General features: G+C 42.5%; 2 protein-coding genes across 7 annotated transcripts in view; both read right to left on the reverse strand.

Moving 5' to 3' along the window:
- Positions 1 to 6,627: 6,627 nt before the first annotated feature.
- On the reverse strand, positions 6,628 to 17,235 carry Gcsam (germinal center associated signaling and motility). 6 transcript variants are annotated; one of them, XM_052158821.1, is made up of 6 exons: positions 16,997 to 17,235; positions 14,443 to 14,511; positions 11,299 to 11,355; positions 10,362 to 10,408; positions 8,707 to 8,735; positions 6,628 to 7,751 (listed from the first exon to the last, which is right to left on the reverse strand). In XM_052158821.1, exons 1-6 carry the CDS (start codon positions 17,023 to 17,025, stop codon positions 7,431 to 7,433), a joined length of 552 nt encoding a protein of 183 aa, XP_052014781.1. In that variant the 5' UTR covers positions 17,026 to 17,235; the 3' UTR covers positions 6,628 to 7,430. The 6 variants fall into 6 exon arrangements, with proteins under 6 accessions (XP_052014781.1, XP_052014779.1, XP_052014782.1 ...); XM_052158819.1 differs by having other exon boundaries at positions 14,443 to 14,517; XM_052158822.1 differs by having other exon boundaries at positions 6,628 to 7,748; positions 16,997 to 17,234.
- A 2,571-nt stretch (positions 17,236 to 19,806) lies between these two features.
- Slc9c1 (solute carrier family 9 member C1) overlaps positions 19,807 to 24,258 on the reverse strand; it is a 68,447-nt gene continuing 63,995 nt past the window's right edge. The window contains exons 26-27 of the mRNA XM_052158887.1: positions 21,761 to 21,816; positions 19,807 to 19,995 (exon numbers count right to left, since the gene is read on the reverse strand). Coding sequence (XP_052014847.1) covers positions 19,951 to 19,995; positions 21,761 to 21,816 — 101 coding nt within the window. The 3' untranslated portion in view covers positions 19,807 to 19,950. The remainder of the gene's footprint in view (positions 19,996 to 21,760; positions 21,817 to 24,258) is intronic.

Below are 24,258 nucleotides of genomic sequence, written 5' to 3' on the forward strand. Positions count from 1 at the left end.
GGCTTGTGTTGCCTGGTATCAGCAGCCTTCCTGTAGGCCTTAATTTCTTGAGATGTTTGGGTGTCTTCCTGAAGACGATTGCTAAGCAGAGAATTTCTGTCCCTTTGAAACTGTCCAAAATGGTCTGCAAGTCGCTTGGTGAGCCAGGAGGAAGCTAGCGACTATATCAGTCACCTATGGATAATAAATTACCTGTCATAAGAGAACAGAGTATTCGCTTTGTTGGGGAAAGCGTCTTCCTGGAAATTTTCTGGGAGAGTTAGTTTCTTTGTTGTACAGTGAGAAATTCCCTAATCTAATACCTCAGATGTATTACCCATGGACATGGGTCACCAGGGCAGGCAGCTGTGTGTGAACATGTGTCAATTGTAGGGTTCTGAACAATGTGAACTTGCTTTCTTATTTAACTACTATATACTATAGTAATATAGTGTAATGATAATTGCTACATTGTAACTTATGGTTTAATTTTTCAGGATAGTTCCTTAAATTCCTGAAACAGGTGGATTTTTCTTTTCCCCCTTTTTATTTTATTTTATTTTTTTATATGTTAACTGTGAACTGTCGTGTGCCTTTAGTTTTTCTAAAGTAATGAGGAATTTTAATATATAATGATCTAAAAACATTTACAATAAACTATTTTTGTAACGGCGCTGTTTTCTCGTCTGCCTCTCAGGTCTCGTCTCATTAAGACCATGCATTAGTTGGGTAGAAGCGAGTGCGCATGTGTGAGGAAGATGAAGCCGAGTAGGACCAGGTTAGCAGGGCTGACTGTGCCCTCCTCTCATTTCCAGGGAGAGTGGGAGGAGTCTATCCTTACCCTCTTTCTCTGCAGTGCTTTTGTAGGCAGAGTGTTAGACTCTCAATCTGCAATGCCCCCCACAGGCTTGTGTGTTAATCATTTGTTTTACAGTTAGTGATACTGTCTGGGGAGGCTGTATAGCCTTTAGGAGGTAGGGGTCGCTGAAATAAGGAGACTGACAGGAAATCAATTGATAAAGCCCAGTCAGGTTGGTCCCACCTTCATTCTCTGTTTCCCAGGCTACCATAAAGTGGACTTTCCTGCCGTGCTCTCGCTGCTGTTAACTCCACCGTGCCTCCCGTTTCATGACGGAGTGAAACCATAGGTCAAAGCAAACCTTCCTCCCATGAAATTGCCCTTGGGTTGGGATGGAAGGATGGGTCCTTTCGTGTCTGGGGACGGGCTTGGTTTTGTTCCCTTCTTTTTTAGGAAACACTGACGTATAGGTACCTTAGTTTTGATTTTGACCACTTGGTCATAGAGAAGACTTTTCAAGGTTTGAATTTTGGATACACTAAGTTATGGGTAACTTAAAGTATACTGAGATGTTTGGGGAAAAAAAGCAATTTTATACACATACACACTGTTTTGTTCTAGAAGGTAAGTTTTGTGGTTACCACACATCTTAATGACAGGAATAATGCCCAGTTCATCCTATGATTTCAACAAGTATCTGAAATAATGGAAGGGTTTAGGACGGAAGCCCTAGTACTTTTGGAGGTCATTCAGCTATGGCTAGAACACTTGTCCTGTTTTCAACAAAATTTCTAGCCATGTATCCAACTCCTTTTAGTTTGCAATTCAAAGTTCTCTATATATTTTTATTTTTTTATTTATTTAATTTCATTTATGAATCTGTGCTTGAGTGTATGCATATGTACCACATGCGCTCTGTAGTCCGAGGCGATCAGACGAGGGCATCAGATCTCCTGGAACTGGAGTTATAGGCAGTTGTGGGTGCCACAATGGTTTGGGACTGACGCCAGGTCATCCTCAGGAGCAGCAAGCGCTTCTAGTCACGAAGCCATTTCTTTAGCTACCTGCAGATCATTTTTGAGCAATGTGGGTTTTTGTTGTTGTTGTTGTGTTTTTGTTTTTTTTTGCATGCATGCATAGATGATACGAGTGAAGAAGACAGTAAAAGACGTTGTTAGTGTTATTAGAGAAACAGGACCTATGTGTATAGAACAGGAAGGAGCAAAGAAAAAACAGCCTGGTTTGACTGTTAACAATACAAACTGTCAAATTTGTGAACTTCAGAGGCTAGGTTTGGAAAAAAGCCAGCCACATGCAACAAGACAGAGCCTCTTTTTCCCGTAGGCTCCTCTGGTGAACTGGAAATGTAACCGTTCCCCCCCCCCACACACACACACACCATGCCTTCCATCCTGTCCCCCACCCCATGCTCTTTCTCCTGTTCCCTTAAGCCTTGCAGTCTACCTCTCCCCATGCCTTCCCTCCCGAGATACTTAAGAGCCCATACTCAGGCTGTCCTAATCATGGAAGAATTTGAATTTCTCAGTGGTACAATCTCCTGCCTTGTCTTTGCCCCTCTCCTATTTCTCGCTTCTGTTTTAAATAAGAATTTATTAAAAGAACAGTCGTTTATTTATAGGTGCTAATACGAATGTGAGCGGAAACCACAAAGGCTGCCGTGGCTTGCACTGTGGATCTCTCCATGTTATCTGTGTACTGTCTGAAGCTCTGTGGGGGAGGGGTGCTTCTTTTTATATTTGTAACTTGAAAGAGTAAATTAGAAACTCAGTCTCAGTTTCTTTCTCAAGAACTAGGATTCTTTTTTCAATCTTTCTCTTCCTTCCTTTCTTTTTCTTCTTTCTTCTCTTTCTTTCTTTCCTTCTATCTTTCTTCCTTACTTATTCACTTAACATTCCAATCACTACCTTGCTCCTGGTCACCCCCTCTCAAAAATCCTGGCTTCATTCCCCCCCTTCTCCTCTGAGTGGAGGGGTTGGGTGGGGCACCTCTCCACCCTGGCACATCACATCTCCGTGAGGCTAGGGGCTTCCTCTCCCACTGAAGCCAGAACAAGGTAGCCCAGCTAAAAGAACATATCTCACATGCAGGCAAGTTTTGAGGATAACTCCCTCTCCAGTTGTTCAGGACCCACATGAAGACCAAGCTGAACATCTGCTACGTATGTGCAGGGAGGTCTAGGTCCAGCCCATGTATGTTCTTTGGTTGGTGAAGAACCAGGATTCTTTAAGTGAGGGTTTGCATTACTAACCTCCTGGAACAGCACACACACACACACACACACACACACACACACACACACACACATCTGCATTGAGGTATATTTTCTGCAAGACTGCACAGTTTCATGAGAAATCTTGAAATGTGTGGAAAAGAGGAGCAGCGCCAGTCTGTGGTTGCCATTCGTGAGTATAAGTTTATTTGTTTGGGTTTTTTTTTTGATAATTTAAAACATATACAATGAAATCCCATCTCTCTTCCCACCCCAACTTCATAGTTTTTTTTTTTTTTTTTTGTTTTGATAACCCATAACACCCAGTTACAGCTGTCCTCATGTGTACGTGTCTGGGGCATCCAGTAAAGCACGGAGAAACTGCCACCAGACACCACATCTTCCAAAAAGAATGACCCCTGACCCCATCCTCCAACGATCCACTACCAATAGCTCCTCAGTAAGTATGGTGTTGAGTATCATCCACACCATCTACACCGGAGGACAACATCTGAGCATGTGGCAACGTTTGGAGATAAAACCTGCTGTGAAACTGGAGGCATTTTATATATTATGCAGATACATTAGCTATATGTTCTCCTCCCTGTGAGCAATATCTGACAGCTTATTTAGACCCAGAGTTCCATGTGGTCACAGTCCGTTATGGCAGAGCAATATGGTAACTGGTGCATCCCAGTCTGCGGAGGTGGGAGCTTGTGACAAGGACAGTCACATCCTGGCCTACTAGGAAAAAGGCGGCTCCAGCCAGAACCCGGGCGGATAGCACCAAATTATCTCCCCACTCAGAGAACCACTTCTGCTAGCTAGGCCATACTTCCAAAGGCTCTGTATCCTCTTTAAACTGTCACCAGCAGGGGACTGAGTGCACAGGGGACTATGGGACATTGCACATTCAAACCACAGCAATATACTGAATCCAGTTCGTAGGACTCTTTTTTCCCAGATTTTAAAAAAGTTATTGGTATATGTTCTTGATTGATACACATCGTCCACAACACAGATTTAAATTGAAATATTTTTAAAATTTATTTAATTTTTACACTCTTTATTTTATTCCCCACCCCAAGTCTACCCTCTGACTGTTCCACATCCCACACCTCCTCCCTTCCCCCTGTCTCCACGTGGATGTCTTCACCCCCCACCCCACATGATTTCTAAACTCCCTGGGGCCTCCAGTCTCTTGAGGGTTAGGTACATCATCTCTGAATGAACACAGACCTGACAGTCCTCTACTGTATTGTGTTGGGGACCTCATATCAGCTGATGTATGCTGCCTGTTTGTTTGGTGGTCCAGTGTTTGAGAGGTTTCGGGGGTCCAGATTAATTGAGACTGCTGGTCCTCCTGTAGGCTCACCCTTCTCCTCGGCTTCCTAAATCTTAGTTATTTACTTTGTGTGGGCTGTTTATGTGCAAGTGTGGAGGTCAGAGGACAACTTTTAGAAATCAGTTCTCTTCTTCACTGTGGGATCCTGGGATCAAATCCAGGCTGTCAGATTTTCCCAGTAAACACTTTACTCACTGAGCTATCTCATTTGCACTCATAGCAGAGGCTTTGATGTACCATCAATGGCTCTTTAGTCTAGAAACAAGGCTGTTGAATAATGTCCTAAGTTTACCATGTCAACATGCTTCTTGGTCTAAGCATTTAGACTTAATGGGGCCCTGATTTTTTTTTTTTTAAATAAAAGCATTTGCTCTTGGGGGACAGGTAATGCTTTACAGAATGAAGTGCAAATAACTACAGCTTATTGTATCATACTGGGAGTGTTTCCATTGCCTATCTGCCACAAAGGTTTAGCATCCGTGTGAAACGTTCTAGCATAGGGCCATCTGTTTGATGTCTGCTGTGTTGGAGGGAACTTGGGGGCTCTAACCACTTGTGGCAGCTACATGTCTTTCTCCATATGCTTTAAAAGACTTCTGTTTCTCTCTGTTCTTTACTGTCATTTATCCTCAGGGTCTATCATAGATGATGTAATGGTGAGGGGTTTTGTTATGTTATGTTATGTTTGGCTTTGCTTTCTTTTCTTTTCTTTTCTTTTCTTTTCTTTCTTTCTTTTTTTTATCAACAACACAAAATTGAGTTACCCGGGAAGTGGGAACCTCAGTCCAGCAATTGACTCCATTGGACTGACCCGTGGGTGTTTCCACAGGACATTGTCTTGATTGATGATTGATGCAGGAGGGACCAGACTGCAGTGCACCCTTCCTCCATCAGATGGTCCTGGATTGTGTCAGAAAGAAAACTCAGAGATTCATGGAGTGTAGGTAGTATTTCTCCATGATCTCCACTACAGATCTTCCCTCGAGCTCCCACCATGATGAACTATGGTTGGGATACATAAGTTAAATAAACCCTTTCTTCTCCAGTTAGCTACTGGTCAGTGCTTTATCCCAGTAACCGAAAACAAGCTGGAAAGGGTGACCGTATACCAGATGCAGCCTCCCAATGTATGGGTGCTATAGACTGAGTCTATAAGTATGGGTGTCAGGCTGAAAGGAGAGCAAAAGGAACGTAGGATTTGAATCAGTCTCTGGCCCACACTTTCCTCCCCACAAGCCATGTGTTACATTTTGTGCAGCATTTCTTATCTCCATAAACACATCCTTTGAACCTAAGTGACTTCTGGCCAAATACTACACTTAAGCCTCTGGATGAAAGAAAGAAGTTAATAGAAACCAAGGTACTGAAATCTTGTTAGCTCTTTAGCTAAGGGTGATCAACTGGTTTATGTCTCAGCAAAGTCACCCAAAGGATCCTCTCAGTGGGCACTTGGCCTGTTTTGTGCTTTCTTCTCTCTCTCTCTTTCTCCCTCTCCCCTGCCCTCTCCCTCTCTTCCTCTCCCTGTCCCTCCCCCTGTCCCTTCCTCCATCCCTCTCTCTCTCCCTGTCCCTCTCCCTCCTCCATCCTCCCCTCCCTCCCCCCTCCCCCCCCCCTCTGCCTTGCACATGCTAGGTAAGGACCCTACTACTGAGCTACTGCCCTAATACCTTGGGGCATTTTAAGTAAAAAAGTTACTTAACTCGGATAACAAAACAGTAATTAAATACATAGTACCACCCAAGCTCGTGTCAACGAACATCTTGACATTTTAGCATCCCTAAAATTAGGACAGTGGCCATGAGGTAAATCAAACAACACCTTGCGGATGCAGGTGTGAACATACAAATAGTCTCATTTGCTAGTAATTGTTCTAGTCTTGCCCTCTTCTTCATGGTTTAATATTTTCCCGCCAGTTCCTTGGTCTCTGCTCCTAATGAGTGTGTCAGTAACCAAATGTAATCCTCTCCAGTTTTTCTCAAGCTGTGACTGTTTACGGCAGAGGTCTTGTCAAATTATTATCTAGAATAGGTTAAATTACAGATATTTTTAGCTTTGTGATGCCCCTGGTTTGTGTCACAAATCGATTTTACTATGGTTGAGCAACCATAGATAGTATGTAGACAAATCAGTGCAGCTGTGCTTCAATAAACGTTTATCTACACAAAAACAGGTGCTGGGCTGGATTTGGCCAGTCATGCATCGTTGGCCAACTTAGCATAGACATGATTCAGGCCATTCTAACAAAACAATCATGGAAAATAAAGACTCAAGCCATAGAGGGGTGCACACAGAGGTGTATTACTTTTCCCATGTGGACACTTATGGAGAAATTTACTGTACCAGATAGAGCATACAGCGGCATCACTGACTTGGAAGGCATTCTACTGAGATTTATGTGGCAGCATTTGAGCCGTCTCTTCATGGCAGATCGCTTGGTGGGGAAGGGGGTCGCGGGGTGGTGGTGGTGGTGGTGCACCATAGGAGACATAGGAGAAAGACAAACTCAAAAAAATATAGTTAAAAATTATATTAATGATGGTACAGGAAATTCCAAGCCGTGGGGACCATGAGGCCAAGGACACTGTGTTGAGGACACGTGTTAGACTCATGGAATACAAGGCATATTGCCTGTGTTCACAGCAAGTGGTACTGAGCTGGAACTTAACAGTGATGATGAGGGCATTCTCTCTGGAGCTATGGAACATGATGAGTAAATTTCCCCTGACTGCAGAGTACAGTTGTGGGACAATTCATAAGAACTTACTGAGAAGAGCAGAGCCTTTTGTGGTATACCCCAGTGTCGATACCGGGAGCCCTTCCTACCACAAATTATTTTTAACACCACTTAGAAACAAAGGTGGTCACTCCTTTTTTTTTTTCAATGCGATGATCAAGAGAGTTGACTAATTTTTGAATGTTTGCCTATTGTCAGACTCTCAGAGGCTCTGTGGTTTGCAGAGTCTGCCCTGCCAAGGTCCTCAGAAGAAATAAACGAAGGCGCTCAGTGACCAATGGCTGCTTTGCCTAGAGTCCCTAACTCCTCCATTTATCTGTCAACAGACACTACCCTAGTCACTTCATTGTAGATGAGAAAAGTGGGTCTCATAGGGGGCTGTAAGTGACTGTGACTGTTGAATGGCATATGAGGAGAATCTGCTGGGCACAAGAAGTTCATACTCATCTTCTGTGGAAGGTAGGGGCTGAGGGGTAGAAGGGAAACGGAGGACTGAATACTCAGTCTCTGTTCCTCTTGAAGACTCTCTGTGTCTCTCAGCCCTGTTAGAGATGTTCTCATAGTATCCCTCAGCGGGGTTCACTGATGGCCTTCCCCTGAGGGACTTGTGATCCACGAGGATGTAGCACAACTCTTCTGTGTAGGTCTCATTAGCATTGTCCTGCTGGTCAAAGGAAAGGCACTATAAAGATCTGGCCTCTTTCCACTCTATTCATAGTAACAACACAGACCAGATGGGGGCAATTCTCAGTGGACTCCACTACCGCTGCCTTCTCCATTCCTTGCTCATCTTGCCTAAATGGCTGCAGGGGCATTCCAAACACTAGGCTAAAAGATGGAGTGTCCATGTCACCCAAAGCACATAGCCTGTGTTCCAGAGTGACCCTTGACCACCTTGTATACTTTCCATGGTCTTAGAACATTGGATGTTCTCGGATAACATTTAACTACTTATCAAGACATGGTTTTCTTTGAGACAAAGTCTCCTGAATCCCATTCAAAATGTAGCAGAGGATGATTTTGAACTTCTGTTCCTCTTACTTTTATGAGAACCACGGAAGTCCATGTGTCACTGCACCTAGTTTATGCTGTGCAGAGGATCAAACCTAGGGCTTCCTGCATGCTAGATAAGCATTCTCTACAAACTGCACTACATTCACAGACTCCTCATTGCTGAATATCGTATTATTAATTTGAGAGAAGTTTTCATTAATAGTGAAATCTCAGGAGTTAGAAATCAGAGGCTGTCGTGCTCAGTGGGAAGCACATGGATATGTGAGTGAGCCTGGCTGTGGAATGTTGGCTCTGCCACCTTTCAGCTACATGGCTTTGGAGGGTACCACGTCATCTTTTAGAGTTTGCTTCGGTGAAGTCAGAGGACATAGCACTACCATGATACAGTAATACGGGTTGTCGTGACACTTATATAAGATGCCTGTCAAAAGCTCACAACACAGCCTGTCACCAACAAAAAGTGCATGGCAAATGTTAGCACCTTCCAACAAGTTATGTGACAGGAGAGCTGATATTTCTGCTACCAGGCACTGTAAATGGCGATGGGTTGCAGCCCTGGCATTTACAAGGCTCTTCCAGGTTGTGATCAGAAGGGATCTTATTACCTGAACCGGAGCCGGAGTCATCCCTTCATCTGCAGAAAGAAAATACACTCAATGAATCACAGGTTATGAGACTCCAGGGGTGGGGGCTTGAATGCATGCAGCCAGACAACCAAGGGACAGCTGCAGCAGACTATGGAAGTCTATAGTCAATCCCTAAGAGTCATAGGACAGCCTGAACGAGCCAGAGCATAGCTTGCTCAGGCTTCTAGGATTAGTGGAGAAAGGTACTTTTGGTGCACCTTTAGGCAGCACATCAGACTCCTTCTCTTCACTTTTATTAGGTAATGCTTATTGTGTACATACTTGGTAAAACACACTAGGGAGGCAGACTCACCAGAAGCAAGTGTGTCCTCTCAAGGCTAGGCAGAGAACATATGAGACAGCATGAGAGTGCCCCCCCCCCCCAGCAGATAGGAGAGTATCCTTTCTAACAGGTAACGTAAGACGGTAGTAGCATAGGGGTTGGTGCTGGAGGGAAGTTTTCAGAACAGGGAGCTTGGGTGTTTAACATTTATGTGTCTGTGGAAGCGAAGCAATTTTTCAAAACACCACTTACTTGGAACTGACTGGCTTCAGCCCCAGCCACAGAGCAGAGGCACACTTCCCATGCCTGGCATCCAAGCAGAATGAGCAGAAAGAAGGGAGACAGAGCTGTTCACAGATAGCAGCATCATGTGGTTCTTGGTGTTATGTCTCCTAATACTCACATCACTACAGGCTTATATGGTTGTGTGGGACTGCACTGATTGTCACTAGAAGAAAGGGCTCTGAATTTTGGCATCAGTGGCCTTATTTCTGTTGTGTTTTCTTTTAATGGGAATTGGGGTTTGTTGGGACCATGGAATGAAAGAGCTCAGGCTGGCAGTACTAGGGGCTGTACTAAATACCCACAGAGCTCCTAAGCACAGAGACTCAGTGCACGGATGAGCTATACTCTCCACTTTAAACCCAGTGAGGGAAAGACAAAATTTTCTTTAGAAATGCTAGGACCCTTCCTCACACCCACACCTCCTTATTCTCTCTCTCTCTCTCTCTCTCTCTCTCTCTCTCTCTCTCTCTCTCTCTCTCTCTCTCTCTCTCTCTCTCTCTCTCTCTCTCTCTCTCTCTCTCTCTCTCTCTCTCTCTCTCTCTCTCTCTCCTGTATTTGCTGCTACTCTCCAACCACTGACCAAGTCATGTGACTTTAACTCAGCACTGATCTGTCCCCACAGACTTGTAAAAGGTCTGTTGGCGTGACTTCCTGCCAACAGTTCTGCCACTGGGCTGGATGATTCCTTCAATGCAAATCTGATTATCCTTCATCTTCTGGAAAACTTCCCCATTCTTCCCTGTTGCTTGTAAGGGGAGGACCAAAACATTAACTGCCTCTCCGAGCTCTGGCTGGCACAGTTGCTGCCTGTTAGTTCCTTCCTTTCCAGGCGGGGCATTGATTGAGATATATGGAGGTCAGTAAATCTGTCCCTGCTTCAATGAGACCACAGTCTAATAGAAACAAACAAACAACAACAAATAAACAGTGAACTGGATGAATTGCAGCATTATGAGTAGGTTCATAGTAGGGACATTGTCAATGGGCTTTGGGGGAGCATAGAGAAACAACGTTTTAGAAATGCATGTGCATCAGCAGTGAAAATGATGGGGAAATGATGACTTACTTTGCTTCGGAGACTTTTGTCTGGCTTTAAATGTGCTTATGTTTTTCCTGTAAGAAAGGAATGTAGACGGGTCATCTCAATATTTCGAAATGCTCAAACATTATACTATGAGACTTCACTTTCAATCTTTGGTAGATGTTATGCCTTTATAATACTTCTTTCAGCACATAGGGATGGAAGACTAAGAGGGAAAATATGATAGTGTTAAGCGGAAATATCTTCCTTTCCCCCTCCTTCGCTTGCCTCTACTTTGAAACATGATTGGTACGTATGTGGTGTCAAGAAGCTATAGTTTTGGGGACTATTTCTGCCTCAAACGTCCATTTTGTTTTTACCATGCAAATGATGGAGCAGGCATTTTTCAATCCCAAGCCTAACCTATGATCACACAAGCAGAAAACCAAACACTTTCCATTAGAGTACACTGCACAGAAGGCCCCCTAGGTCTGTGTTGGAAGCCCATCATCATCTGGTGGACAAAGACGCAGTTACTATAAGGATGGCCACAGGTCTGAGATGCTAAGACTATGTAATATCATTATCAATCACTTAGCTATTTTTAGCAATTCTTTTACTCTCCTAGAGTGTCTCAGGTTGGGCAATAAATTATCACCTGGCGTACATATTCTCCATGCAAAGGGCGGAATGTGTGCTTCTACGCAAGGGAGTTACAATGTGAATACTCTCAGTATTAATGGGCAGTTTCATTCTGGCATCTGAGGCTTACATTTGTGAGAAGAAGCCACCACCCATGAAGCAATTATTCTTGATTCTCACCACAGTTCAGGGGCTGTTTCCTTGACTGATTCTCTGTGACTGTATCTCAGCTTGGTACCAGTGTTGGGTGTGACCACAAAGGGGAAGGCGCTTACAGGTACAAGTCCCACATTGAATACAAAGGTAGGGAATTAACTCCTTGGAGCTACACTTCACTTACCAGGGAAGGCAGGAGCATCCTTCAACGATGTGACAACAACTCCAGTCCCTGAAATATCTGAGAGAAATGGCCTGAAGTCAGTTAACCTGGTTTCTTAAGCTTTATTAAGGTGGCTTCTTTCCTCTTGTTGCTGTCCTTATTTCTTAGGTGAATTGGACACAAGTCTATGACCCTGCCAATTTCTAACCAGGGATAAATCTTTTCAATAATATTTTCAGGAAAGGAAACAAAATGTTTTAAAATCCACAATTCTAGTGATTTACTTGAATTTCTGTAATGGAGTTATCTCCAGAAAACCAAGGTAAAAGCCTGTAGATATTTGAGAAATCATTTTTTTTGGGCCAGCTATTAAAGTTCATACGTCACACAATGGAAATAAGAGAAAAAGATGGGAGAATGAGGGAGCGAGAAATCATAGACTTGAAGATAACAGGTCCCATGAAAAAACAGGCACCTGGCATTGCTGGCATCCCTACAATGTCATAGACGTTTCTCTCTCTAATTCATGGTCACGTGGTCATGATACAGCTTTTCCTGTGCTACCCTTTCTGAGAGAACTCCAGGCATACCACACTGTCAGGCACATTTTTAGATATCACTGAGTTCTCTCATCTCTCCCACTTACTCTCCATCATAATTAACAAATAACACATTCATCTTCTTCCTACACTAGCATGTGAACCTCACAAAGCTGGGAACTATATTCACCCACTCCATCATGGTTTATTTCACCAGTGTATGCCACCAGCTCTGATATACATAAATATCTGATGAAGACATGAGTATCTGTGGGCACAGCCACCAAAATGGAAGGCTGTCCCAAACTCTGATGGTGTAGCTACATCAGAAGGCTTGTGCTTTTTATGGAAAAAGATGGAAAGCTGACTCTGAACTCAGACATCTACGATGATGTCTCGCTTTCTTTGATTCTTTCCAAATTAGTGGTAGTACTAACAACCATACGGTTTACCAAAAAATCCCCCTGTAATGCACTATATGTATCAGTTGTGTTCCATAAAGACATTTGGAAAATACCATTCAAAAATGTTCCCTCTGTGAACTTCCCAAGTAGTTTCCCCAAAAGGGCAGATATCAGAAACTTTGAGGCTGGGGGACAAAGTCATTGTCTTCTCTCCTTTAGGTCACTCTTAGTGTACTTTGTGCCCTGTAAAGCATTTGATTTCAGCTTCCTCTTCTGTTGTTTAAAGACATCATAAGGAAACTCTTGAGTCTGGCCGGTGTGTAGGAAGCAGATTCATTAAGGGAATAAGGAAGCGAAAGGGAAGGGAACGGTTGAGTTTTGAGTTACTGGATCCATATTTCTAAACATTTTGAGCCACAATTTCTTAATTTATAGAATGAGGGTATATATTCTATTTACTTTGTGAAGATGTAAGGATCATACATGATAAGGTGATGATGGCTAAAAGGCATTTGTGAGCCCCCCTCCTTTCATGCAGTTTTGCATTTTAATATATATTTAAGCATACAGGAGAACAATTTCTGTAAATTTAGAAAAGAATAGCCAGGTAATGAGTGATGATTACTCCGTGTGCAATCCAATTGTCTTAACCACGATAATGACAAAGATTTTTAAAAATAATTGGTCATATGTGTGTGTGTATGTGTGTGTGTGTATGTGGTTGAGAAATATCTGTTATTCCACATGAATTCTCGAGGATCATCAATTATTTAAAAATAAAAAAGCCACAAAGCTGAAGGGAAAAGACAGTATGTGTTAATTTCTCAAATATGACATATCCTTACACTCTGGGCACCACACTTTAATTTTCCATGTTTTATTCTGTGATTATTTGATTTTCATGAGATGCTAAATAATTAATTGTAAGATTGAAAGTGAATCCCCCCCCAGGCTATTTTAGGCAGAGTTCTTACAGAGTTAGGTACAATAAACTTTATTGTACCATATATATATTTAGTTTGGGGTGAGTTTGGGTAAGTTGACTATGACATATTCAAGAGAGCTGGAAAGAGCTATCTAAAGATGTGATAGCCAGTGAGCTAGCCCTGGAGTTTCCCCAGGAAAAGCTGTTTTGTGACTATGGATTACAGAGACAAATATTGTGACATCATATTGATGCCAGCAGTTCCAGGCACTGGTCTTCTCATAAGGCTTACTGTCTTCAAGTCTAAAGTCTATCATATTCTCCCTCCCTCCTCCTCCTCCTCTCTCTCTCTCTCTCTCTCTCTCTCTCTCTCTCTCTCTCTCTCTCTCTCTCTCTCCATCTCTCCTCCTCCTCCTTCTTCTCGCTCTCCCTGTCTCTATGTCTCCTCCTCCTTCTCTCTCTCTCTGTCTCTGTCTCTCCTCCTCCTTCTTCCTCCCCCCCCCTCTCTCTCTCCTCTTTCATTCCCCCATTCATTTATTTCCATGGCGTGGTATTTGTGCTTAAATAGATGGCCAATACAATTCTCAAAATACATTCAGCTTGCACTGAAGAAATGCAGCCTTGGATGGGAAGGACCTTTGTGTCCCTGCCTCTAAGATGCTCTTGGATTTTTGGTTGGTTTTTCGGTCCTCTCTCAAATGTACCTTCTGGGACACTGTGAAAATTGCTGCCACCTCCTGTAGGTCACAGAACAACAGGCTTTGCCACAATTTTGAATTCTCAGACCTTAGGTACTAGTACATTAAAAGGTTATTTCCTTTGTTATTCCCTAAGACTAGGTGATCAAAAGGCCACCCAGGAAGGATGCATAGAGCTGGAGTAGATTTGCAGCACTGGCTTACACACAAGCAGCTCTCCACAAGCCTTTCAACCTCATGACATGGGAGAGTGCATTTAGCTCAGAAATAGAAACTCAAGGCTTAACATGACAAAGCTAAGGTAGAGATTGGAACACAAAAGGTATATTATTCCACAAACAAAGAAGCAACAGGATTTCAGATCTTTATTTCAGTTGCACCAGAGACTTAGGCATCTGATTTCCTGTTGCCAGGGATACACAAGGCTCTCAGAATAGCAGCATGTCTCCTGTTCAATGTAAGGAAGTCTTGTCTTGTCTATCTGTCACACGCTCACTACCATAATGGATGGCGCCGGGCTTCGCCTGTGGGGAATGTGTAGCCTCGGCCCTGATAACGTTAGCCTACTTCCTGGGGAGTTGGGTAGCATACACTCTCACCTGCATGTTCTCTCCTGGGCATTTTGGAGTCTCAGATTCCAAGATGTTTCCTGCACGTCCAGCTGCCACCTAAGACTTAAATATCAGAAATGGACCAAATGTTCCCTTCCATAATTCCCACTGCAGTTTTATGTCTCTCCCAACATTTTTTGTTTCTTTTCTTTATGTGCAATCGTGCACCATGTTAGCATTTCCGTCACTGCCCTGCCACCTATGAATGTTCCCTTCTGAAGCTTGGGACACTGCCAGTTTCAGATCTAACATCTTTACCACTACAAGGAACACTCCACCTATGATGCTAAAAGCATTCCTGAGAATCCTCATCAGCCTGAAAATACCACCTCCCAGGGAGAGGCCCGGGCTTCTCTGCCCCTTCTCTTATTCACTGAGGTTCTAGGGCATGCACCCAAGTAAAGGGGTTCAGTAAGTTAGCACTTTTCACAAAAATCCAGAGAACAAGGGATAGATAGAAAGGGAAGGAAAGAATAAAATAGAGACAATAAAGTCATTCCCTGTTTGGATTTAATTTCTGTTTAAACTTTTTTCCTTCTACTGGAAATTGAGAATATGAAGGACAAAAAATGGTGAGTACTTCTTAGTACGTGCCAGTCTTTTTATGTGTGGTATTTCATTCAGTTTCAGGACAAGTCCATCGGTTGATACTGTTGTCCTGTTATTTATTAACAAGGAATCTAGGGACAAAATTTAGGCAACATGTTTGAGGATCCACAATTAAAAAGGGGTAAACCCTGGGTTTCCTTTAGGAAAATACTTTTCTCTAAGTATTTTTGGCTCTTTGGCTCTTCCTGTGAGGAAGAGAGATTTTCTATCCTCTGATCTGCAGAGACATGGAAAGAAGTGTGCCCACAGGGAACAGAAGCAAGATGGACCACAGATGTCAGCACAGGAAGAGAGATGCTGGGATAGCTGGGGAATTTTTTAGGGATACAATAATATCTGAACTATGCATTGATGTATAAGACTAAATGTAAACTAATAAATCACACGAAAACGAGTGTGTGAATTGATAAGAAAGACTACTAGGAGTGAGGACAGGGAAAGAAACCTAAGGGATTTCCAGAATGAAAAGGATCATCTTTAAAATGCAGTGAACACAGATAATAAGAATCTAACCACAGACTAGAAAAATTATTATTTTTTGCAATATTTATGAGAAAAACCCATAAGAAATACAAATAGCTTTTGACTCCAGAAACAAAATACATTAAACCTCAAACAAAAATTAATTGAAGGCATACTGGCTCGTAATAAAGAAGTACAAGTGACTGTCAGATATAGGAGCCAAAATAAAGACAGTGGGTGTTATGCTGTAACTGTGAGTGTGGTTAGCACATTATCTTATCTTCTTCTGCCTGTATCTCTTTACTCCACACCTTCTCATAGCAAATGTACATCGATGTTACAGCACTCAACCCCACAGCAAAGTTCTGAGACACGAAAGTGCAGGTGTGCCATCTGCGGCTATTTCCTCATCTAGACCATATCTTAGTTAGACTTTTCTCCCCTCAAGAATGCGTCTGTCTGGTCATCTGTCTAGCACTGAGTACTTGCCTTGCCCCAGAAACAAAGGCAGGAACCAGGAATTCACAAGGCAGTGAGCAGAAAAGAAGAAGCAATTGTGCTTTAGAGGATTTCACAGGGAGATAGAAGGGCAGCCTTTCATAATCCCACTAAGGCTCGTAGAGAGGGGACGAGGGTCTGGAGAGTCCAGGGCAAATCCTGGCTCTCAGGAAGGACTCCCAAGCCTCCTTTGGGTACGTGGCATTTTTGCAAGACCTCATTTTTCTATGTTCCCCTTCATATGCTATCTAAGACCAAGGCAGCAAGGCAGACCCTTGTCAGCTTACTCTCTATAGATCACCTGACAATCTATCATAGAAATTCCCTTGTTTTGGGTGATCATATTTTCTTTTACATGTGTTCTCTTTGGTGGAATGAAAATGTTGCTCTGAAAATTGAGAGTAGTCTCCGATCACTGAGACCTTCTCTGTCGGGGACTATGGTGGCACCGTCTACACTTGGAACCTCTGGATAAGATTATACTATTTTTTTCCCATTTAAAATGAGGAGACCAAAGTCCAGGAACATGATATTGAGTCGTCTCCCTAGTGACATGACCTTTTCCTTAACCTGCTTCTAAGGGCACTAACTGCAGCCTCGCCACCGTGGCAGGAAATGTGCCATTTATTTTAAATTTATAAAGACTCCCCAAAAGAGTGGGCGCTCATAACTGATTCAGGAACATCCAGGGCCCAAGAAAGGATGGGTGTCTTTCCCCAGCCCTAGGACAGTTGTTTAATTTCTTAGATGGACAGGAGTCCTCCTTTAATGAGGTCTTTCTCGCATTTCACCTATTCTTATGTTGACATTGTCTGTATACTTGAAAACCTGTAAGGATGTCACAGGGTGTATGGCTCAGGAGGGACTGGAATCTTGTCACACCCCTTTCCTAGTCCATTCGCCCTAAGAGCTGCCCTCTTTTCCCCTTTCACCGCTGGCTCAGGTCTCTGCTCTCAGGAGGGAGCAAGCTCACCTGCTTGTCCTCTGCAGACAGTTCCCCATCAGGCCCCTCAGCGCCTTCCCACTGGCGGTCTCCACTTCCTTCTCACCAGGCCGGCTTGAACCTTGGTCTTGCACTGTGCTCTGTCACTGGCAGTTTCCAACTGACAGAAGGGTCAGAGCTGCTCTGGCCACCCGTGTAGAGAGTCAGAAAGAGGAGGTGCCTGACGGAGGAGGAAGAGGGCTGAGGGGAAGATGAGAGGCACATGCGTGTGTCCTGAAAGGCCAGGGCCTTGATGCACTAGACTATTAACCAAATGCAAAACGCTGGTTAGGGAGACGGTTAGTCACCAGGGAATCCTAGGCTTTTCCTAACGGAGAAATCATGGGAGATTTTCCGTGGCAAACACCTATATTTAGTAAGAAAGTCAAACGGGGGAGGATCATTCTTTAGAAGCAAACAAAACGAAACAATAAACAAACAAAACAAAAAGCCTGAAATAACAAATACTTCCTTCTCCCAATTAAAAAAAAAAAAAAACCCAAAATGGAAAACAGAATCAAGTTGCAGTCTAGGAGGACATATATAGACTTTCAAACTTTACTCACGAGCACATCTACTGGAGTAACTGCACAAACAAGGAAAGTTGAAAGGGACCAGTGCTGAGTGAAGGGGCCACAGAGACATAGAGAGGAGAATCAGAGCGAAATGATTTGATGTAGGAAATGGGAAAAACCAGAGTACTCTAATTACTGTGTGAATGTAGGGTGGTCAATCCAGGAGAAGGAGGGTAAAATAACAGTAAGTATGGCTGAAAAAGTCATAAAGACTCTTATTATTAGCTCTACCTAAAAATACCTGTAATTATAGAAGTCTGTACATATATAGATATATTGATTTAAAAAAAAATTTCCCATTTGGTCTGACAGTACTCCCTCCAAGAGTCAGAGTTCATCTAGCAGAAAAGCAGCACCACATATTGTAAACCATCTTTTGAGTTGTTGGTCAGGGCTGTCAAAGACTCCCTAAACACAGAGCTGATGCTATTGCTCTTGGCTGCCCTCTAAAGGTAGATTATGAGTCCTTATTGTTGCAGAAACCTTGCATTTCAGAGGGCCCAGATGCCCAGGACCTAGAACTAACCTGAATACCTCCTGGACCGCCTGCCAGTAGACCCCCACTTCCATGCACATATAAGCTGCACAATGATATTAGGAGAGGATTTTGTTCTTTGTACCCACTGTAGAGGCTGTGTGTCTGGGCCTTCTTCACTATTTACGGAATGATACTAAGGATGGATTAACTGTCAGAAATTATATTGCTTAAATGAGTCCTGGGACTGCAATCATGTTTTTATTGTTTTTTAATTCCTGCTTGTTTGCTTTTTTTCATTAATCTTCCGTATGATGGTTGTTTCATAGTTGGCTACTCATTTGTTCATTCTGTCATCAAGCATATATGTTGAGAACCTACTGTGCACTGAGCACCTTGGCTCAACAGTGAACAAAACAGAGGAGATATATTTCTTTATTTGACATTCAGTAATACAGAAAGCAAACAGTAGGATGGGAACTGTCTTAGTTACTGTTCGGTTGCCGGGAAGCAGACGGGCATGGCCTGGATGCAGTTCCTGAGAACGCCACATCCTGACCAGCAGAGAGCAGAGAGAACAGGGACTTTGCCTGGTTTGGGATTTTGAAAGCTTATCCTCCCCCTCCCCCCTCCTCCCCTTCCCGTCCCCAACCTACACACCTCCTGAAACAAGGCCACACCCACTTTAACAAGGCTACACCTCCTATTTCTCCCCGAATGTTTACATTGGCTGTTTACAACCAGAGTCAAAGCACTAGGGGGTGGGGATTGCAAATCACTTTGCCTTGTCATTTTGGGTTATTGAGTCCCAGTTTTCAAGTTTCAGTTTTACTATTGACCACTAGATGAAGATATTGAGCTGAGGAAGTATCAGATACCAAGAAAGGAAATGTGTTGATTTTGCAAGAGGCGGAGCTGGGCATTTACTACATTGTTAGTGTGGTACAGACTTGGGGCTAAATAAACTGCTCCCACTGCACAGATGAAAGTGTTACAAGTCCAAAATCAAAATATCTGAGCTGTTCTCTATCTCCATAAGCATTTACTCCAGTACTTAAGACTTGTAAGAAACCACACTCACTGAACTAGAAACAAAGACCTGGATATTTATACCAGAAATGAGGGTGGAATTAGAAGATTTAGAAGCTGAGAACTTTGACCCTATCTGCTTTTTGTTTGCTGTTGTGTGGGGAGTTAACCACGAGTGTAAAAACTATTCCACTATGCTTTTATATAATAAGGTAACACGATCTGAATAACTGTAGTTTACTGTGGGTGTGGGCTTTTAACACCTAGCTGTCTGGAAGTTAGTCTCCTAGCAGCCTTCAGATGAAGATGCAGAACTCTCAGCCTTGCCTGCACCATGCCTGCCTGTTCTCTTCCATGCTCCCACCTTGATGATAATGGGCTTAAACCTCTGACCCTGTAAGCTAACCCCAATTAAGTGTTATCTGTGAGTCCCTTGGTCATTGTGTCTGTTCACAGCAGTAAAACCCTAGCCAAGACACTACTGAATTGGACTGCTGGTATCCTGACAAACCAAGATTGGAATCATCCTAAACAGGTCTGCATCCCCTTGTCCTATTTACCATCTATTCACCCCACCTTTGGACAATGGAGGGGGATCGGAAGTGTTTGAGAATCCTCATTAAAAGAAAGTTAAAAAAAATTTAAGCCTACAAGAGTCCTATTTTTAAGTTATCCTCCCCACCCCAGTCTAAATACAGAAATACCATCATTTGGAGAGTTGGTTGGTTAGTGTGAGGTGCTTTAATTCACATTATCACACAAAAGGCATATAAACATTGGCTTGTCTCCATCTCCAGAAACAAATGCTTTCAAGGTCATGTTGAGAAGCTTGGGCAGAGGACCGAACTTTCTTTCCAGGTGACTCTTTAGACGTTAATATTGTCTTCTAAATTTTCCTCATTTTCTTGATTCTAAAAATGGATTATGAAAACATAAATCATTCAAATTTCAAGTCTTTTAAGAATGTATAATGGTTAAGCCTTGTAAACTTGGTGCATTCTGGAATCATCTGAAAAGAGAGTCTCAAGAGGGATTGTCTACATTGCAGAGGCTTGTGGACATGTTTAAGTGGCACTGCTACCTTGATAAAGACTCAGACTGGTGTGTGTGGTTTCCTTCTTTCTGCAGGGGACCCTGAACTATCCAGGAGTAGGGAAATCAAACTGAGCACAGGCAAACAAGTAAGACAGTGAATGCATGTGTGTATTTATTTCTTCCTGTTCTTAAGGGTGTGAATGATGGGAAGTTCTAGCCTTAATGTAAAAGTATAAACTGAAATAAATTCCTTTCTTCTTCAAGTTGCTGTTATAGTCTGTCACAACAACAGAAAGGAAATTAGAACACAAGGGTTTGATAGACAGAGGCGTGATGGTGAGGGACCCAACACAGTGTGGAGGAAACAAGCCTGGGACTCTTGCAGTGGTCACTGTACAAACCCCATTCTGGAGGACCAGGACAGAGGTTTCTTCATGGGACAGAGCTTTGAGGGGTTATCTTGTCTTGTCAAGGAAAACCATGTTCTGGGATGATATGTGGTGGGAAGGAATAAGGTAGCATGCCCCAAACATAAGTAAGATATAACACTTGGGAATAAAAACATCTACTCAATAACACAGCTTGATGGGTTTCTCAATACATTCAACTGGCTGCTGTTTCTATCTTTCCTTAAGCCCTCAGCTTCTCAATGCTGTTGCTTTAAAGAAGAAAGAAAGAATATCATTCAGTCATTATCTCTCTGCCTCAACTCAAGTACCAGAATTCTCAAGTACTAGAATTGCAAGTTTGTATCGTTTTTTTTTTTAACTGATGGACAAGCATCATTCTTTTAAAACAGGTACAAGAACAATGGCTTCCCTGGCTCTTTTCCATCTCCAAAATATGTCAGGAGGCTGAGTTCCATACACTTGGTTAGCTTGCCAAGTAACTAAACTCAATGTTCTAGAATTTACCTTATATTTTTACCTTAACTGTCTTCCTTACATATTTCTTTTTTCGAGACAGGGTTTCTCTGTGTATCCCTGACTGTCCTGGAACTCACTCTGTGGACCAGGTTGGCCTTGAACTTAGAAATCTGCCTGCCTTTGCCTCCCATGTGCTGGGATTAAAGGCATGTGCCACCACTGCCTGGACTTACATGATTTTTAATTGAAGTTTTCTTTTGCTGTTCCAGGCCTAACAGGAAAAGGCCTAACAGGGGCTTTCTGAGAAATTCAATTTAGTCCAGGACAGAAGAGATTAGAATACTCTGCACTGCATTCATCAAGGACTGTGATTCTAGGGTCTAGCTTCTGCTTTCCAGACTGGAAAATCCTAGATGCTTTGCAGAGGTAGTTGTAGCAGTTGTGACAGCCTTTGAATCTGGCCAAATTCAGCACATGATAGAGGTAAAGGGGCTCAGATTTCAGCCAATGTCATCCTTGCTGATGTTAACGTGCTAATATGATTCAAGACAAATATCCTGTCATCTCTTGAATTTGTTAGTCATTTGTATAATATTTACACAAAAGTATGTTAGCAGCCTATTATACAACGGGCAAAGAGAAACTTTTCATATTCAAACCTGTAAAATGATTAGTAGGTAGAGTCCTTTGGGTTAAGAGAAATGCATTGACAGTTTCCATAAATTGAAGACTCTCTTTTAAATTAATATAACTTGGAAAAAAGGCTCTCACTTACCTCTTCCTTACTATCTTCATCTTCAGAGCTTTCATCCAGTGTTTCAAACAATTCTCCTGCAAAGGAAGAGAGAGTCACTTCGTCCCTGGAGGTAGTCACATTTTTAAGTAGGTCATCTATGATCCCATTTGGATGGCAGACACAAGGGATCTGTGATCTCACACCAGTGGGATGAAAGGTCACTTCTCAAAGTGTGTCTAGCAGGCTTTAATTGTAAAGATATGTGACAGGTGCTCAAGAGAAGTGAAAAGCTAGGAAAAATTGCATTTATCATTTTAATGTCCTATAATACTACTATGTCACTACATATTTGCGAATGGCTATGTTAGCAATGAGGAACCCTGTGAAAGCCATGCTTTTTTGGAGTTTTTAGGTTGGCAGAAAGTACAGGTGAACAACATGAAACAAAGTTTGCAGTGAGATGACCACTTATTACTCAAGGGTGTGGAAGATGGGGAGATGGGGAGAGGGAGAGGGAGGAGAGGGAGAGGGGGAGGGGGAGGAAGAGGGAGAAGGAGAGAGAGAGGGAGAGAGAGAGGGAGAGAGAGAGGGGGAGAGGGAGAGGAAGAGAGAGAGGGAGGGAGGGAAACGGAGAGGGAGAGGGAGAGGGACGGAGAGGGAGAGGGAGGGAGAGGGAGGGAGGGAGAGAGAGGGAGACGGAGGGAGGGGGAGAGAGAAAGGGAGGAGAGGGAGAGGGAGAGGGAGAGGGAGAGGGAGAGGGAGAGGGAGAGGGAGAGGGAGAGGGAGAGAGAGGAGAGAGAGAGAGAGAGAGAGAGAGAGAGAGAGAGAGAGAGAGAGAGATTGAAAATCAAGGTGCAGCAAGTCCATGAATCCATGAATGGAGAGATACAGGGCAGGTTTGAGGATCCCAGGTACTAGAAGCAATACAAAAAAATGCCCAAGAATTAGAGACAACTATGTCTTTGCTTCAGAGGGACCAGTGGTCATTTGCCATGTCTAGGTTTTTGACATTGAGGAGAAGAGTTGGCAGCTGCAGAGAGACAGTATCAGCTCTAGGTCCATAATCTACAGGCGCTGGATGTTTTCGTCAGTAGGCACGCCTGTGATGACAGGATTTTATGTCCACAAAGATGCAGATATCTGGGAGCTGGGGAGATGTCTCAGAAGTTAAGAGCATGTACTGTTCTTCTGGAGACTGGTCCCCAGCACCTATGCTGGGCAGTTCACAATGGCCTATAATTCCAGCACCAGTGAGTTCCTATTCCCTGCTGGCCTTTGGCACCTACACACACACACACACACACACACACACACACCACACACGCATGCACAACCCACACCTAATTCAAATAAATTAAAAAGTTTTAAGCATATACCAATAGAATGTAATAAAGGTAAAATTCACTTAGAATTAACAGCATAGCATTGGTAGTTTTACTAGACATATACCACAGGTCTTTTCACATTGTAACATGAAAAGTTATTATTTTAATAATTATGTAATAATCAATCTACTTGATTAAATTGTTAATTAAATAGTAATTTATTATACAGTTTTACTGACTCTAATATTTTATCTTTATAGTGATGCCCAATTATCTTTTTATACTCTTTTTATATCTTTGTAATAAATGTCTAGAAATCACATTATTTAATCAAAGGTTATAAAGTTTATTATTTTTAAAATCTCTATAATTTAATTAACTTATACTAGTGCCAATAAAGTAAGAAAATATATCAGATTTACTATTTCTTTTTCATAAATGAGTTTCATATATATATATATATATATAAATATATATATATATATATATATATATATATACTTTAAAATCTCACTATGATGGGTAGTTCTTGTAAACTTAGGTTTAAAATAACCTAAGAGACATTTCTGAGTGCGTCTTTATGGAAATTTCTTGAAAGGTTTAACTGAGGAGGAACCACCCTGAGCATGATAGCATCATCTCTGGGCTGGAGCCCTGGGTTGAGTGAAAAGAGAAAAGACCAGATACCAAGCTGAGCACCTTATTCATTGCTATCTGCTTTCTACATATGAAGGCACAGTGGCTAGAGCACCTCACTCCCATTGCCACGTCCTCCCTGTTGTGATGAATTACATCCAACTGAGAGCCAAAACAAGCTTTTGTTCTTTTAAGTTACTTCTTGTTAACTATTTGGTCCCAGCAATGAGGAAAACAATGAAAACAATCACTAAGGTAAGTGATGAATTTGCAAACCTATGCCATTCAAGTGATAAGGAATTGTAGTTCCTAAATAAGCCTGTTTGCTGGAGTATAGTTTTTATCATATGAAAAAGAATAGGCTTTCTGCCAACACTATCCAGTGATTCATATGTCTGCCACTCAGAATGTAAACCATATTTTATCTTTCTATTCATATACCTGACATTTTCCTTTGGGGGAAGAGCTGACAATTCTGTCAACCATTTTTTCATATTATTTTGATAATTATGCAGGCTTATACTTAAAGATGAAATATAAATATTTCTAAGTGTAGATCTGATGTTGTATATTGGA

This window comes from Apodemus sylvaticus, chromosome 15 (genome assembly GCF_947179515.1).
Source record: "Apodemus sylvaticus chromosome 15, mApoSyl1.1, whole genome shotgun sequence".
Lineage (NCBI taxonomy): Eukaryota > Metazoa > Chordata > Mammalia > Rodentia > Muridae > Apodemus > Apodemus sylvaticus.